The sequence below is a fragment of the Carassius carassius genome, chromosome 14 (genome assembly GCF_963082965.1).
Source record: "Carassius carassius chromosome 14, fCarCar2.1, whole genome shotgun sequence".
NCBI lineage: Eukaryota > Metazoa > Chordata > Actinopteri > Cypriniformes > Cyprinidae > Carassius > Carassius carassius.
Genome location: NC_081768.1, coordinates 11,170,665 through 11,188,463, shown reverse-complemented (window position 1 = coordinate 11,188,463; position 17,799 = coordinate 11,170,665). Strand labels below are relative to the sequence as shown.

General features: G+C 44.8%; 1 protein-coding gene across 2 annotated transcripts; it reads right to left on the bottom strand.

Annotated features, from left to right (window-relative positions):
• Nucleotides 1-4,638: 4,638 nt before the first annotated feature.
• Nucleotides 4,639-17,560, bottom strand: LOC132156945 (SERTA domain-containing protein 4-like). 2 transcript variants are annotated; one of them, XM_059566028.1, is made up of 4 exons: nt 17,367-17,560; nt 6,933-7,101; nt 6,601-6,728; nt 4,639-5,748 (listed from the first exon to the last, which is right to left on the bottom strand). In XM_059566028.1, exons 2-4 carry the CDS (start codon nt 7,084-7,086, stop codon nt 5,044-5,046), a joined length of 987 nt encoding a protein of 328 aa, XP_059422011.1. In that variant the 5' UTR covers nt 7,087-7,101; nt 17,367-17,560; the 3' UTR covers nt 4,639-5,043. The 2 variants fall into 2 exon arrangements, with proteins under 2 accessions (XP_059422011.1, XP_059422012.1); XM_059566029.1 differs by having other exon boundaries at nt 4,639-5,745; nt 17,367-17,536.
• Nucleotides 17,561-17,799: the final 239 nt, after the last annotated feature.

Here is a 17,799-nt window from a genome sequence, read left to right as displayed (position 1 = left end):
TTACAATTGCAATTTCAGACAGATTACTTCCAACACAATCACAATGGCAATTCCTTTTTTTTTTTTATCTTCAATATAACAAAACAATTTAACAATGACCAAAGATCACAAGTACCTGTATATTCCAACAAACAAACAAGCAAAAAAAAAACATAGCTGCTAACATAGCTATGTGTAATTTAGGTTTATGAGTAAGTAATTTATTCCACTGTCGCTGGTTTATCAACTACTTTATGTTTTGGCAAATGGTGGCCAATTTCTCTTAGGTTTAGGTTGAGGTTATGCTTTTTTTTTCTAAAGATCATAAATTTTTTCTATGAATCTCATTGTACAAATCCATATGAAATTGCTACCTTGAAAAATAGTTCTATTTTCTCATGAAATCAAGTTTTTATTTCTCATCAGTTTCGCGATATTATGCCTGTAATACAGAAAACTATTATGGTTCTTTTCCTCCAGTGTTTCTGATGAGATGCTTTAAAGTAACAAACAGTAAAGAAAAAAGATATTTATTAAAAGAGAGAAATGTTTATAAGGCGTAGGAATAATAGATGGATAACATGAGATGGTGAAAGAAGGAGATGGAAAAGGGCAGGCAAGGGATGAAAACAATCAGTCAGAAAAAAAGAAAAGAAAAGAGGAAGTCAGCCAGGGATGAGGGTGAAAAAGAGGCAGGGAAAAATCTGGCAATGAATGCCTTTTGATCGAAAACCTCTGCTCGGCAAGGGGCAGTTGCCATGGAAACACAGAGCTGCCAAAGATATGTGTTGATGGATGACAGTTTGAGCCAGTAGCATTAGACATATTCTACGCCTGGAAGAACAGAAAGAGAGAGCGAGAGAGTAGAGGCATCATGCTACTCTGCTCCTCTATTAGTGTTGACAATGACATGATGCTTGTCACACTGTGCATCACAACACACCCACACACAGTTCCTCTCTCAAACTGCCATGGTGCCCCAGGGGAGGGGAGGTGAACGCTGAGGCCGGCTGTCGGGGTTGAAATTAGGCTCATGTGGCATTTAAGTGCATTCAGAGTGTGTGAAGATTTTTTTTTTGTTTACATCTTGTTTGTTTAACTGTGTGTAAATGCTGCAAATAACATTCTTCCCAAAGAAAAATGTCTCTCCCTGTTTGATAGCTCCTGAATCCTGTATCATTAGTCAGACTGGGAACACTTTTCTCAAATAATTCAAAAGCGCAGCCAGACTTGTCATTACACAGATATGAAAATAGGAGATTGGTGGTGGGGGAAGTGTGCGAGAGAATGATTGAACTACAACAATATGTTAGTCAAGAATGGTTCAGGAAAGACGAAGAAAGACAAAACGTAGTAATGAGACGGAAAAAAAAGCAAGAGCGACATAAGAATCAACACTCCTTCTGCAATCTTTCTTTATAAGGCTCCATAACTTTGTTAAATCCACTTTTACTTCAACATATCACCTCTCTAATTCTGAAAGAGGGTGGCTCTAGGGCTAATCTGTCCCAAAAGTGATTGATTCTGTGATTGGGAGGCTTAATCAGGGGGGTAATTTATAACGAGTGTCTTCGGTGACCTTGAATACCAACTACTCACCACAAGAGTCAGCTGTGAATGGCGATTTTGATTAATCCCAGTGAATCAAATCTTTTGATTCTGTCCTGCAAAAATTGTTCAGATTATACCATATTAAAACACATTATTTTCATCTATGTCCTGCCTTTCTGAAACACAGATTTTGCAAAGCTCATCGTTCTCAAAAGTGAGGTGTATGCTGATTGGCCAGCTATTGAGTGCGTTGTGATTGGCTGAATACCTCAAGCATGAGACAGAAATGTTACGCCCCTTAGCACTGTGATGCCATCTCCCCGGCAGGACCAGACAAAACCAATAAAACCCATTCCAAACAAGGCATTTGTTGCATCCAGTGGGGACATAATGATTTAACACATTGCATATCGAGCTGCATAAACATAAAACCATGTCTGTATTTGTAATTGGAGAAATGACAAACCACAAGCGCTACTCTACCCTGCTCAAAAGCGTTTGAATCATCAGTGGCAAATTCTTTGAATATAAAACATGTACTCACAGGCTGTACTCACAGTGTCAGTCTGTCCTTGGAAACTTGGAACTGTCTCACTTTATAGAACAGCCTTTGAGCACAGACCCATTGTAGGCTAGTCTGCAGATTCAGGAAACAGCTCTCCATAAAATGCATCACACAGTGTCACACACTGTGAGCTTGAGTGAGGAACAGTCGGTGGACTTGAGAACGGCACGGCTGGTCGGATTCGACGAAGGACACATATGAGGACCCTGGGCTGAACTCAGCTTTGTCCACGGTGAAAGCTGGCGATCCACAGCGTGAAGTTGATGTATTTCCTCAGCGACCAGCACGGATCAGCCCTGGCATGGTGAAGCGAACAATATAGTTTTGCTTTCACAACGAAACACAGCGTCTCCACAGCATGGTGGCAACAACAAAACTACAGCGAGAATAAAAGTTACACCTTCTTTCTTTGCGTAAACATTTGGGCGATTATGCAAATCTTCCCACATAGTGACATAGACATGTGGGGGCGTGTTTAAACGAGGGATTTTAGGAGAGCGTGGACAAGTCTTAACTTTTATAAAGAATATCACTGTGGATTTGAGACTTTAGTCTTTGCAACTTTACAGATCTTCTTTATGCACCAAGAGCTTGTAACACTCCAAAGAGAAAGGAAAGATTTAAATTGCATCATATGACCCATTTGAAAGTGAAAGTGAAAGTGACGTGACATTCAGCCAAGTATGGTGACCTATACTCAGAATTTGTGCTCTGCATTTAACCCATCCGAAGTGCACACACACAGAGCAGTGAATACACACACACACTGTGAGCACACACCCGGAGCAGTGGGCAGCCATTTATGCTGCGGCGCCCGGGGAAAGTTAATTCCTGAACACTCTAAAATAAGATACTTGTAGCCTAGGCTCTGTAAACTGCACCATATATAAAAATTTGACTATGCATTTTTTCACACTGGGTTTAGAACAAGGAAGTCAACAAATCATAAACTGCCCAAGTCCTGACCTTATTAAAGTGCACCTATTATGAATTTTTGAAAAAAATTACCTTTCATGCAGTGTATCACATCTCTAAGTGAATGAAAACATCCTGCAAAGTTTTAAATCTAAAAGTGCACCATGTATAAAGTTATTATCTTTCAAAAGAAAGAGTCAACTCTGATTCATGAAAACAAGTAAATTTTTAAACAAAAGTTGTTGTTGACACATTAACATATTTATGCCTGTCCACTTGTTGTGCAGACCCGGGAAAACCTTAACCTCCCCTCCCTCTGAGGGGTCCAAGATCTTTGTGAAAAAGTGACTAACTTCAGTGGTGAAGATAGACAGATTATATTTGGACTATACTTCCTATGATTAAGATGAAGCAACATTTCCAATGATAGATGAACAGTTATTGAAACACTTAGAGTACTCCTCGTGTGCTGCACTTCTCCAAGCAGTGTTATTAATCTGATAAATATGCAAACAAGGACGTTGACAAATGTACATTGTGTACTGTGTATGGGTGTGTTCATAATAACCATTGATTGTATGTTTGACTGTGGGGTGTGTGTGTTTGCCATTAACCTTTTTTTTTTTTTTTGCCTCAGGGGATCCCAGACTGCTCTTCCAGTAAACATTGTTTCCATAGTGATAATGGAGAAGAGAGGAAGGATGCAAAAAGGTGACAGCAAGAGTAATAAGAGTGAATGAGCGAGAGAGAAAGTGTGTGTGTGTGAGAGAGAGAATCCAAAGAAATAAGCTGCATGCCAGATATAATAACATCACAAGGAGATAAAGGGAACATTGTGAGCTTGAGATCATTTTATTCTTAACACATTTCACAAAAATACAAACACAATCAAACCAGAACAATGTTTAAGATTTTATTTCATTTCCTACCAGCATTGTTGCCTGTATACGTTGTGATCGTGTCTGAGGTTCTCCCATTATGTGTTTTACAAATAAAATAAATGCAGAGAAAACACAAACAATAAAAAAGTGCATGAAAATAACAGCTTTCATAGTAAATGAAGATTCCCTCTTTCTTACAAATCACTTGGATCAGTGGACCTCAAAATAACAGATTAATATGGACACTGAGGTAACTGTATCTGTGATCTCTGTCAGCTGGTGTCAATTAAGATGTTTTGTCTCCTGAATATGTAAATATATTAAATATTAAGGGTGCTAAATGGAATAGAATTGTATTGAACATTATGGCCAGCTTCAGGGCCTCATGCATTCTGGCTAAAATACACTGCATGTAAATGTGATGATCATCATGGCCATCAACCCAGGTCATGCATTTCGACAGGTGCCTATGATATTAACAAGATTAAATTTCGAACATTTTTTTTTATCATTATTATTTTTTTCTTTACAAATTCTGAATGAGTGTGAATCTTTTTTCACATGGACCCCATCACTATGAAAGGGCATTTCTGCTACGGAATAAAAAAAATTGCAGAATTGCAAGATATAAACACAGAATTGTGAGATATAAACTTATAATTCTTCGAAAAAAGTCAGAACTGATTTCTCACAATTCGGAGTTTAGATCCTTTTGAATTCCGAATTTATATCTCACAATTCTTTTTTTCTGCCAAGAAATAAAAAAAAAGATTATTGTGACTTTTTATTTTACAATTCTGTTTTTCTAATCACAATTATGATGCAATACCTTGCAGTTCACTTTTTTGTCTCAGAATTGTAAGTGTATGGAAACAAGCTTCCATACTCCTTTGTGGATTGGTTCAGTCACAAATATCCACAAACACATCAAACACATTAAACAAGAACATTTAAGGCACAGTATGGTAGTTTCCGCAAGAGACGAGTGATATGTGAATTCACCGTCCCTTTCGATTTGTGGTGATGCGTAATCCAGAAGTACAAAAAGTACCTAAAAATTAAGAAAACTTTGATATTCTGGTTTGTATAACGGATCTATAAGGCTGCTGGAAACCAGTTTCTTCCTTTGTTTCCACAGCAAGTGTTCTGTTGTTATTTTCCCCTCAAGTGAGCCCTGGCGAGAGCCCCATGGTGTCCAGAACCTATAGCGTCTGAAAGCCATCGCTGTGAAACCTCCCCTCCTCTAACCTTTTCCTTCCCCTTTTCTCTCTTTTTCTCCAGGGTCTTGTTTTCCTTGTGGCTCTGCAGACCATCCCATGCCCTGTTCTGCTCTCTGGTTTCAGCATGACATAGAGCCAACATAGGACACACAGAGTCCTCTTCTTCATCACTGTCCTCCTCCTCATCCTCCTCCTCCAGCAGCTGTGGAAATCTTACTGAAGTTGATGATGAAGAAGAAGGGTGAGAGTTGGAGTATACGTCCCGTTCATACACAGACAGGGGGAGCTGGAGGTAACGGCCGGATGCATATAGACAGCAGCAGGCAGGGACACACTCTGGACCTTCACGCCTCAGCAGACGCAGGCGTTTGCGGTACGGCCCGGGCGGTGTAATGCAGGGCTGCAGGGCAGGAGGGGGAAGAGGGGTATTTGTGGCAGGGGTTTGGAGGGAATAAGGTGTTGCTGTGGAACCTGATGGGAAGTCACTCTGGAGGAGAATTTCGTTTCTGAGACGACGGAGAAGGTTGTTGATGAGCACGGAGCGCCGTAAGAAGGACTCGGGGTCATCCATGAAACGTAGCTTCTCGAGAGAAAGACGGAGAATGTGTGCACGCTCCTCCAAGACCGGTGATACCTGCTGGCCCAGAAGACAAAATGAACATTCATAAATGAGGTAAGGTCAGTTATCAAGTTAACCTGTATGATTCATGTGTTGTGAGGAACAAATCAAGGTGCAAGATGTTGGTGAATGCTTTGTTTTGTTTGCAGAGGTACGTAGTGTAATAAATTGATAAACAGTAAAGTATAGGGAAACAAAAACTGTTAAACGATAAAAACTAGCAGTGCAGAAATATTTCAGTTTAATAAAATAGTAATAGAAATAAAAACTGAATTGAAAGCAAAAAAAAAAAAAAATCTAAATGTGCACTATAACAGAACAGAAACTAAATTAAAATGAATAATAAACTTACTAAAAAATATATATTTTTTATTAAATATTTTCATATGAATTTCTAACGGCTAAAATTTGAGTTTAATTTAAGTCCAAACTAAATTTTCAAGTAAAAAAATGTGTAATGAACATATTTAATAAAAAAAAAAAGACAAATGAGGTATGCTCAGCGAATTTTAATCTGAAATTAAATTCAGTAATTTTAATAGGAATGCTTTATTATCCAATCATGAATTTCATGTGAAGCTGAAAGATTTCGGCATACATTCACTGCGTGCATACAATTCATCACATTAATCTACATTTTTTAAAGTGACTTCTGCATGAAATATCAATGTCCTCACCTTTACAATCATAAAAAAATAGTCAAAATGTCCACATTTTAAAAACCCTGGTGTTTACAGGTTCTTCAGTGGTAATGCCAGTTTATGCAAAAATTATTACAAAGTCATACAGTTACATGAATTACTGAAATTATTATGAGTAATATAAAGTGTTGTTTAGAAATATGTACAATTATGTAAGGCTAGCACTTACAGTGTGACAGTAACTCCTGAGGCTCAGTGCAGGTTCTATATCCTCCACAAACTTCCTCTTGAAATATGTGATCCGTGACAGGGCCACACGATCCATCACATGATCAGGAGCTCGTCTGTAATGGGGCTCTGGAGACAAAATGGGAAGGTTCAGACAGAGTTTCATTAATAGGCTATGACTTCTAGATCAAAGACTGGTATGGAGAGAATTTCTGGCCTGTTTTAGTTCCAAAACTGGATAACAGATTTTGAAACGTCTACTTTGGAATGGAACATCATCAGCACCATCTGTTCATGGTAGTCTGTTTTTCAGAGATGAGATTAGTTTCAGACCTTCAATGAGCCCTTGGGTGATACCCCCTGGCGGTGAGGAGGTGGAGATACAGCTTTTACTGCAATGCTCCGAATCCCAGATTGGTTGGTAGATTGATGGCGTGGCTTCGGATTCAGGCTCACAAAAAGGGTTCATTGATAGGACCAAAGCCATAGTTTCACCTCAGTCCTAAACAACAAACACACAAACATAATTATTTAAAAAATGCATAATGAAATTCTGTCATACATGAGTAAGTGATGAGAGATTTTTCATTTTATTTCAACCCTGTATGACTTTATGTCTTCTATGGAATACAGAAGACATTTGTTCTGTACAGTAAAAGTCACTGGGATCCAGGGTTGTTTTGTACCCCATTTTGTATACTTTGTATACACAAAAACAATTGAGATATTCTTTAAATCCACATATTTATATAACATATAGTATACATACAGTATATACTACAAATGACAGACATATATGTTCCAAAAATCATACAGGTTTGGAACCACATATAGATGAATAAATGTGAAAGAATTAACTTTTTTGACGAAATAACCCTTTAAACACAGGTTTTCAATTGACATTGACTGAATAATATTTTCTGCAGCACTGTATTCACTGTGTGTGTGTTTATAAAATCATATCTTACATTTTTTTTCGATGTTGATTTATTTTATTATTATTTTTTTATTTCTAGTAAAGTTTAATTTTAGTAAAGTTTTTGGAAACAACTCATAATTACAATCCTTCAGTAGCAGTGTCTTTGCAAAGCTTGTATTACATTTCTGACAGCTTTACAAAACAATCTGTACTGAAATATGTGCTCATACTGTTAAGATCTAATTGAAATGATCAAAGACTTAAAAATAAACAGCCACTAGTTTCTAACGTTAAGATGCTTACATTGTAGTAATCAATACAAATTTTTTCTCGCTGGGGAGCAAATTTTGCATTCTAAAAGCCACAGTATGTTTTAATATTACAATGAACTCTTATCTTAAGAGATCAAGGAAAATCTGAATCCTCATTACAACCCCTTTTAAAAAAAGCAACCTCTCAACAACACTGCTACTCTACAATAACTTGTAAAGTTATTTCCTCTATCTTTGAAGATTACACTAACAAGGCATATGAAAATGCCTTCGAGACTCTTTAAAACAGCTAATAGCCAAAAACACACACTATGAAACTCAGATAACGAGATAGAGAGAGAACGACATTCAGTAGAAGCTGAAAGGGAAGGTATCTGTTTGTGTGATCTCGCTTTAATCATTTTGTTCTCTGTTCTATCACACGCGCAGTGACAGGAGAGAGAGAGGAAAAGTTCTGGATGACTGCCTCTACAAAGGGCATTAATCTTCACTGACAATTTCACACAGACACTATTAGTCTCATGTAGTGGCTTCAGTTGGCACACACTGAACTGCCGTTACGCCAGGCTCTTCTGAGTCACCAGACAATTCTCACATGTTTTTGAAAAATGTGTGGAAACTCTTTATTATCAAATTTATATAGAGGTTAATGGACATGAATAATTGTGTTGATGTTATTGGAATTAATTTTTTAATAATTAATTGCACTAAATTAACAAATAAAATGAATCGTACAAGTAAACGAGAAGTAAAAATAAAATGGTTAAAATACGAATCACAAATATATTTTTTTTGCATGCACACAGACACAAAAATTGTTCCTCTTGCAGTAAACTTAACTCAGCTGTAATAACCCGTCCTGTTTTTAGTCTGTGTCCGCAGGGTTTGGATCACACTGAGCTCATGTGAGCGAGACGTGTTTAATCAGAGCAGATCCCACTCTCCTCCTCTCCCTCGTACTGTCGTTACCTGTTTCTCATTCCGCCCACAACTCTGCTTTGATATTACGCTTTAGAAGACCGAGAGCTGACACAGAAGCAGAGCTCTCTCTCTCTCTCTCTCTCTCACACACACACACACACACACACACACATAAGCTTCCTGTCTGTCTTTGTCTCTTTGCTCGTTTTGCGCTTTTATGCACTCTCTCTCTCCATCTTTTCCACTTTCCTTTTCATGTGAAGAAAACATAAAAAGGTGCAGGATCCATTGGATTTGCACCTCATCAGTCGCACATGCAGACATACACAAATATCACAGGGTACAGAAGGGAATGTGTACTAGAACTGTGAAGCTCAGTAGATGCTAAAACTACACATTATAAAACAGTTGATGCTAAAACCAGACAGAGAGAGTGAAAGAATGAAAGCATGAGCGATCCAAACTAAGGAATCATGTAAGGGATAAGCTTTCAGTTGTGGTTTTTCCTATGCGAAAACCACAATTACAGGTTTCCATTGAGGTCATGTAGTTTTTGGCTTAACTCACTAAAACCAAAACATCCAAAGCTCATGATGCTCTTTACTGGGTCATAAAAGCTGTTAAAGCTCACTCACACATTTACTTGCTATCTTAATAGGGACTTTGTTGAATTTTAGCTGTATTCTATTTTTGAAATAGAATAACGTCTCGGTTACGTATGGTAACCCTCGTTCCCTGAAGGAGGGAACGGAGACGCCACGTCGGTGACCGACGAATATGGGATATCGCTTCGATAGACCAATCTACTTCGAGTGTAAACTAAACGAGCCAATGCACATTGGCATGCAATTATTGCATCCAGCTGCCGCTGATCACTGCGTGAGTATAAGAGGGCAGCAGGTGCAATGCATACCAGTTTTTCGCTGAGGAGCCGAGCACCCGGCAGCTCAGCGGCGGTACAGCAACCATGGCGACGGGACGTGGCGTCTCCGTTCCCTCCTTCAGGGAACGAGGGTTACCATACGTAACCGAGACGTTCCCTTTCAGTCGGTCACTCTCGACGCCACGTCGGTGACCGACGAATATGGGATCCCTATCAAAGCGCCATGGGTGCTGCCCCTTCCAGTGCCCTGTGCGAGCCGCCTGCGCCCCTATTAGGTGTAGGCCGGGGCTCAGAACAAGTAGCTCCACTCACCATTGTCAAAGCACTACCTCACTGGGTGAGATTGGATAACACTGGGAAAACGTACCCGGTCCGCTTGGAGCTGGGACGCTGCGGAAGCCCCATCCTTCCTGAAGGAGGTCTCGGAGGCAAATACACATATAGCATCCGTTTAGGAGTATACGGAGAAATTTGAGGTGATTAGAACCCTCTTGGGAAGGCAGAAGTCTGCCGGGGAAACACGGGCTCTAAGGCTATACCGTGGACTATACACATATGAGTACCGCTTAGGTCTCAATATGGAACCCACCCTTCCATGGTTCTCACAGATTCATCATGAAGGTCTGGCGCCGGACGTTCCGCTGCGTCCAGCTGCTTAGGGTGATGGAGGATCTCAACAGGGTCTACAATACGGACACTCTGGAGCGGTTTAAGCAAGCCGACACTAACCGGGGCCTCTCAGTGCCACTACCCGTTTGAGGTGAGAACACAGGAAGATACCGGCTCTACACGAAGGCTATAGAACCTAGCGAACGTGTTAGGGGTTGCCCAGCCCGCAGCTCTACAAATATCTGTCAGCGAGGCGCCACGAGCCAGCGCCCAGGAGGATGCAACACTTCTAGTTGAGTGAGCTCGCAACCTGAACGGGCAGGGCACATCCTGAGCCTGATAAGCCAGGGTTATGGCATCCACAATCCAGTCGGCCATCCTCTGCTTAGAGACGGCACTCCCCTTCTGCCGGCCTCCGTAACAGACAAAGAGCTGGTCTGAGGTCCTGAAGCTTTGTGTCCGGTCTACGTAGCACCTTAATGCTCGGACGGGACAAAGCAAAGCCAGGGCTGGGTCTGCCTCCTCCAGGGGCAGCGCTTGCAGGTTCACCACTTGGTCTTTGAAGGGTGTTGTGGGAACCTTGGGCACGTAGCCAGGCCGGGGCCTCAGGATTACCTGGGAGTCAGCCGGCCCAAACTGTAGGCACGAATCGTCGACCGAAAATGCATGCAGGTCCCCTACCCTCTTGATGGAGGCCAGTGCAAGCAGGAGCAGAGTTTTCAATGAAAGAAACTTTAGCTCAACTGAATGCAAAGGCTCGAAAGGGCCCTGCTGTAGTGATTTAAGCACTAGAGACAGGTCCCAAGAGGGTATACAGGGGGGGCGGGAAGGATTTAACCTCCTGGCCCCTCTAAGGAACCTGACGATGAGGTCATGCTTACCCAGAGACTTCCCATTCACGGGGTCATGGTACGCAGCAATAGCGGCAACCTGGACTTTGAGGGTGGAGGGAGACAGCCTTCGCTCCAACCCTTGCTGCAGAAAGGATAGCACGACCGCAATCGGGCATCTTCGGGGGTCTTCTCGACGAGAAGAACACCACTCAACGAACAGGTTCCACTTCAAGGCGTAAGCGTGTCTCGTAGACGGTGCTCTTGCCGAAGTGATGGTGTTCACTACCTCTTGGGGTAGGTCACCTAGAACCTCCGCGTCCCGTCCAGGGACCAGACATGGAGTTTCCAGAGGTCTGGACGCGGGTGCCAGATGGTGCCCCGTCTCTGAGTCAGTAGATCCTTCGTCAGAGGAATTGGCCAAGGAGGGGCTGTCGCAAGGAGCACTAGTTTCGGGGAACCAGGTTCACATGGGCCAATACGGCGCTACTAGCAAGACTTGCTCCTTGTCCTCCCTGACTCTGCACAGTGTCTGTGCGAGAAGGCTCACTGGGGGAAACGCCTACTTGCGCAGGTCCCGAGGCCAGCTGTGTGCCAGAGCGTCCGTGCCGGGAGTTCCCTCGGTCAGGGAGTAGAACAACTGGCAGTGAGAGGTCTCTGGAGAAGCAAACAGGTCTACCTGAGCGGCTTCGAACCATCTCCAAATCAGCTGGACCGTCAGGGGATGGAGTCGCCATTCTCCCGGGAGCATTGCTCGAGACAGCTCGTCGGCTGTACGACTGAGCAGGCCTGGAATGTGAACGGCACGAAGTGACCTCAGAACCTTCTGACTCCAAAGGACGAGGTGGCGAGCGAGTTGCGACATGCGACGGAAGCGCAGACCACCTTGTCGGTTGATGTACGCAACGGTCGCAGTGTTGTCCGTTCGGACCAGCACATGCTTGCCTCACAAGAGACCTTTGAGACGGTTCAAGGCAAGGTGTACTGCTAGCAACTCTAGGCAATTGATGTGCCACTGCAGCTGCGGGCCTGTCCAAACCCCTGAGACTGCATGCCCGTTGTACGTGGCCCCCCAGTCGGTGGTGGAGGCATCCGTGTAAACCACAGCATGCCTGGAGATCTGCTCTAGGGGCACCCCTGCCCGGAGAAATGCAAGATCTGACCACGGAGTGAGGGTTTGGCGACAGGCCGGTGTAACTTGGACCCGGTGAGTGCCGCGCTTCCACGCCCACCTCAGGACTCGGCCATAAAGCCAGTGCTGGAGCGGTCTCATATGTAATAGGCTGAGCGGTGTAAGTGCCGCCACGGCCGCCATATGCCCCAGGAGCCTCTGAAAGAGTTTCAGTGGGACCGCTGTCCTGCTCTTGAACGTATTCAAGCAGGCTAGCACCGACCGCGCACGTTCCTCTGTGAGGCGTGCTGTCTGTTCGACCGAATCCAACTCCATATCGAGAAAAGAGATCCTCCACGGGAGTTTGCTCTTTTCCGAGCTGACCTGAAGGCCCAACAGGCTCAGGTGCCGGAGCACCACATCCCTGTGCTCGCACAACTGATCTCGATACTGTGCTAGTATCAGCCAATTGTCTAAGTAGTCGAGAATGCGAACACCCTGCTCTCTGAGAGGAACGAGAACTGCCTCCGTGACTTTCGTAAAGACACGGGGAGACCGGGACAGCCTGCAGGGCAGGACCTTGTACTGATATGCCAGTCCTTCGAACGCAAACCGCAGAAAAGGTCTGTGGCGTGGAAGGACGGACAAATGAAAGTACACGTCCTTCAGGTCGATCGCTGCAAACCAATCTTGGGGACGGACGCACCCGAAAATGCGTTTCTGTGTCAACATTTTGAATGGTAGCCGATCGAGGGCCCGATTCAAAACTCGCAGATCCAAGATCGGTCGTAACCCACCGCCTTTCTTGGGTACAATGAAGAACGGGCTGTGGGATCGGACGCTTTCACTGTAGTGGAGCGGACACCGCAGAGCTTGGGGGGGAGCCGGGCGATCTGAATCGCATAGCCGAGGCTGATGGTTCGCAGAAGCCAGCGAGACAGGCTGGGTAGCGCTGACCAGGCGCCTAAAAACCGTACAAGCGGGACCAGCGGAACCACAGCCGTACCCACAGTGGGGCAGCGAGGTGGAACACAGGGACCCAAGCAGGCCGGAGTGTGGTGCGAGTGTGGGGTGCAGGGCTCACCTGGTTCCACGGGTTGGCAGAGGGTGCGTGAGTAGGGCCTTTGTTGATGCTCTCGAACCGCCCGCTGCTGCCATCTGGCGAAGGAGGAGGATGAGTGAGGTCCGGAGCTTGGCCGTCCGCAACTCTCCGTGCCCTCCTGGGACCCAGAGAGGAAGAAAACTGCTCTCCTGTTGAGATTTCCAGATTCTCCGCCTGGCCCTCCTCCAGGGGAGGGAGAGGTGCCTTCACCATCCCCCAGAAAGCAGCTACCTCTCTCCGGGTCACCCGTCCCGGGGCCTCTTGCTCTTCTGCTCACCGCCAAGTTTGACGGGGGCCGGGATGGGAGGGGCAGCCTGCCTGTGCCCAGCTCCACGGCACCACTTGGAGGCTGCTGCAGATGCGGCGCGTGAGCGGGGGCGGATGCAGGGGGCTGCCCTTGGCGACGAGCAGGCTGGGGCACTGCGGCCGGCGGGCGGGTAGAGGCAGCAGCTGCCCGCCAGGGCAGGATGTGTCGGATCCCCTCAGTCTGCTTCTGGGCAGCAGAGACTTGCTGGGCCAAGTTCTCGACTGCGTCGCCAAAGAGGCCGGTCTGGGACACAGGGACATTGAGAAACCGGACCTTGTCGGTGTCCCTCATGTCTGCCAGACCCAGCCAGAGATGGCGCTCCTGGACCACTAATGTGGACATCGCACGACCCAGGGAACTCGCGGTGACCTTCGTCCCTCGGAGCGCGAGGTCAGTGGCAGTTCGGAGCTCCTTTAGAACTTCCGGATCATGACCACCCTCGTGCAGGTCCTTCAGTGCCTTAGCCTGGTGCACCTGCAGTAACGCCATGGCGTGTAAGGCGGAAGCAGCTTCCCCGCAAGCCGTATAGGCACTGCTGGTCAGACCAGACGAGTGCCTACAGGCCCGGGAAGGAAGCACCGGGTCTCCACGCCAGGAGGAGGCGGACTTAGGACACAATTGCATCGCTACCGCCCGCTCCACCGACGGGATTCCCGAATACCCCTTCGCTGCACCGCCATCGAGGGTGGTGAGGGAGGAGGAGCCCACCGGCCGGTTTCTGGCAGTAAAAGGTGCCATCCACGACCTGGTGAGCTCGTCATGCACTTCCGGAAAGAAAGGCACTGGGGTGGGGCACTGAGAACCAGCGCACGCCACCCCGAGAAACCAATCATCCAGCCGCGAGGGCTCGGGACGCGGTGGCGGATTCCACTCGAGCCCTACCCTCTCGGCGGCCCGGGAAAGCATAGCTGACATTTCGGGGTCCGACTCAGGCCTTGCCACCATCCCAGAGGGTGGCAGCGCAGCAGAATTTTCGTCCGACAGCTCTCCCTCCGATGCTGAGATCGACATCTGGTCGGGGGGAGGCCCACTGGAACGCTCGCTGTAGAGGGCCCAGTGCGTTCCGTGGGTTGCTCCACTGGATCGGAGGTGCAAGAGGAGTGGTGGGCCCCAGAGGGTTGGTTCCCTGCGGGGTTTGCCACCACTGTGACCCTCAAACCATCCGCGCTACTGCCGGAAGTGGTTCTCGTCTGTCGGCCGCCAGAACGAGCCCCAGATCGCGGCCGCGGGACTCCGCCCCCCTGAAGGTAGCGGAGCCTGGTTCGCAGCTCCGAGATGGTCATATTCCCGCAGTGAGAACATGACTCATCCACGAAAGCCACCTCAGCGTGCTCGACGCCCAGACACGTGAGGCAGCGATCGTGACCATCACCCGTTGCCAGGTAACGACCGCACCCAGAAACGCACGGGTGAAACGGCATCCTTACAAGGACGATCCGTCGTCTTTACAAAGACGCACCCGTGAAGCTCTTTTAGAGAAATTTGCTCTTTAGGAAATGCTCTTTTAGTGCTGAGGCGCACAGGGGAATTGGCCGTTTGCAACACGACAGGGGTAATGCAGCCTGAAGTGTGCAATCCACTCGACACAGGAACGACCGCCGCTGAAGCGCCGTCTCGCCAACACACGAAGCTTCCGAGAGCGTGCTGAACTCGTAGTTCACAGCAGACACAGTTGAGCAGAGCGATACTAACGCTCGGCTCCGAAGCGAAAAGCTGGTATGCATTGCACCTGCTGCCCTCTTATACTCACGCAGTGATCAGCGGCAGCTGGATGCAATAATTGCATGCCAATGTGCATTGGCTCGTTTAGTTTACACTCGAAGTAGATTGGTCTATCGAAGCGATATCCCATATTCGTCGGTCACCGACGTGGCGTCGAGAGTGACCGACTGAAAGGGAACTACATTTATATAAAATGTTACTCATGTTATTAATTTACTCTTTCATGTTACTCAATTATTTTACCACATCTCCTTATGCCCTCAAAGGCATGTTTTGTCAGTTTAGCTAACTTTTTAAGAACATGCACTTCTTATGTATAGCTTATTAAAGACAATAGTTTTATTGAGTGGTTATTCTGCCAGGAAGCGTAATGCTTTGAAATTATTTAAACAATTGACAAAATGCTTTGTCAGTATCCATTAAGCCAGAAAGAAAACAAAACACTGCACAATTAGTCAGGTTATGATAATGGATTTAGGCATCAGCTCATGTCCTGCTCATCCCTTTAGAACACCAGGCTGAAAGATCATTCTAAAACCCCAGTGAATGCCGACCACAAACTTGTTCTTGGTCTGTGTGGCAGAGGCACAATGACACATGCACAGAGCTAGAGAGTCATCAGTAACACCACAGTCTGCCCACACGGCCTGACCCAGAAACACTTCCATGATTTATGAGAAACATGAGTAACTGATATAAGCACACATTCAAAGATGTCAATTAGGAAAAAATATGGATGAGAAACAATATCTCATTTGATATCTCAGTTATTACTTTCTATAGTGTATTAAACATTAAAAAATAATGTAAATATTATTACTAATTATTATAAAAAATGATATACAAATTATTATTATTATTATTATTATTTTAATTTACACATTTCCATGACTTTTCTTCTGTGGAATACAAAAGGTGAGATTTTTTAATATTGAATAGGCATGACAAAGAATCAGCATGAAAGTATCATAAAAGTGGTCCATGCACTACAAGTCTTCTGAAGCCATATGTTGACTTCTGATGCCATGTTGTCTTGTAAACAAACAAACCAAGTTGTTGTTCACTAAAAAAATCCTGGCTTCCACTTGTAGGTCTCAAATCTTATATGCGTCTGCATTCAGTTGTGCCTTTAGACAAATTGCATCACGTCATTGGTTGTCTCATGATTACTTATAACTTCAAAGCTGACATGATTGTGTCTAAAAGTGACATTTGATATTGGATTCGATAGCTACAGCAAAGGGAGATTAAGGAATAATTGCTTAAATTTTCATTTCTTCACACAAAAGCATGTATGGCTTCAGAAGACTTAGAATGCATTATTTTATTGTGCTTTATTTGTAATTTGTTTTACACAACAACTAGAATATTTGTCCATAGAAGAAAAAAGGTCATACAGATTCGTAACGACTTTAATTCATGTACGCACATGCAGAACCCACACCTGAGTCACACAGTAACGTGTGAAACACACCCTACTGAAGTGACGCCCCAATGTCCAATAAGGTGAAAGGACCACAGTAGACTTTACCAACCATAAGGCTATAGACACACACTTACACACTTCTCCAGGAGCTTTCATCCATCTGCTCAGAAACTGCTTTCTGTCTGAGTGCTGGAAGCATTTAAACCATATGTGTCCTCCTGAGGGTGCAGGACTTCCATTCAACAGTTTGGGTTAAAGCTTGACCTGAATCTATCAGCGAGACAGAGGAGGTTTATTTAAAAATCGAAATGTTGCATTGGTGATCTGAACACATCCTGCAGACTGTAATCTCGGTCATTACGTAGTCTCCTTCATTCTCACACACTCAGACAGAAAATGTAGGCAACACCCAGTCGAGGAGATAAAACATCCATCCAAACATGTCTCACACACATATACAAAGCCTGGGGAAATGAGGGAAATAAATGAAAGAGGGGAAAAAGAGAAGTAGGAACACCCTTGCCGCCTGCCAAGAGCTCTGTGGCTGCTCAGCTTGTCTAGGTTATATCCAAGAGAGAGAGAGAAAAAGAGTTTCACCATGTCTGTACTGCAAGCGGAGAGTGTTACGGTGTTAGACAGATAAAATAACAGAAAGTTATACTGACTTCAGCCAACAGCCTTGCATCCCGGCCTCGGTGTGTGAGGTTGTTGCAGTAACATGATCGTGTTGACACAACGCCACATCAGTGCTGAAGGAATGTTCTGGCTACCCATGCATCCCTGCTATTAAGAATCAGTGCCTGAAGCTGTGTGTGTGTGTGTGTGTGTTTGAGCAGAGGGAGGGCAGCACATGCTCTCTGTATTCTCAAAGGGGCAGGGTAATCACATCATCCCTGCTATCGTTAAATCAGTGTGATGTTTACATCACGGTGGCTCTGATTTATGATGTGATGACTGTGATTTATTTGCATTCAGACAGCAAGACTCACATTTTTTGTCTATGAACTCAAAACAAATAATCTATTAATAAACATTATTATTAATATTATTAAAGTTACTTTAGTATATACATATATTAAATTATCTATTCTTTTTTTC

Excerpts from the sequence above, each read along its gene's own strand:
- LOC132156945 (XM_059566028.1), bottom strand. The coding sequence starts at position 7,086 with ATGGCTTTGGTCCTATCAATGAACCCTTTTTGTGAGCCTGAATCCGAA. Across the intron at positions 6,729-6,932 it reads CACCCAAGGGCTCATTGAAG|AGCCCCATTACAGACGAGCT; the intron begins GTCTGAAACTAA and ends TTTTGTCTCCAG. Across the intron at positions 5,749-6,600 it reads TCAGGAGTTACTGTCACACT|CAGGTATCACCGGTCTTGGA; the intron begins GTAAGTGCTAGC and ends CTTCTGGGCCAG.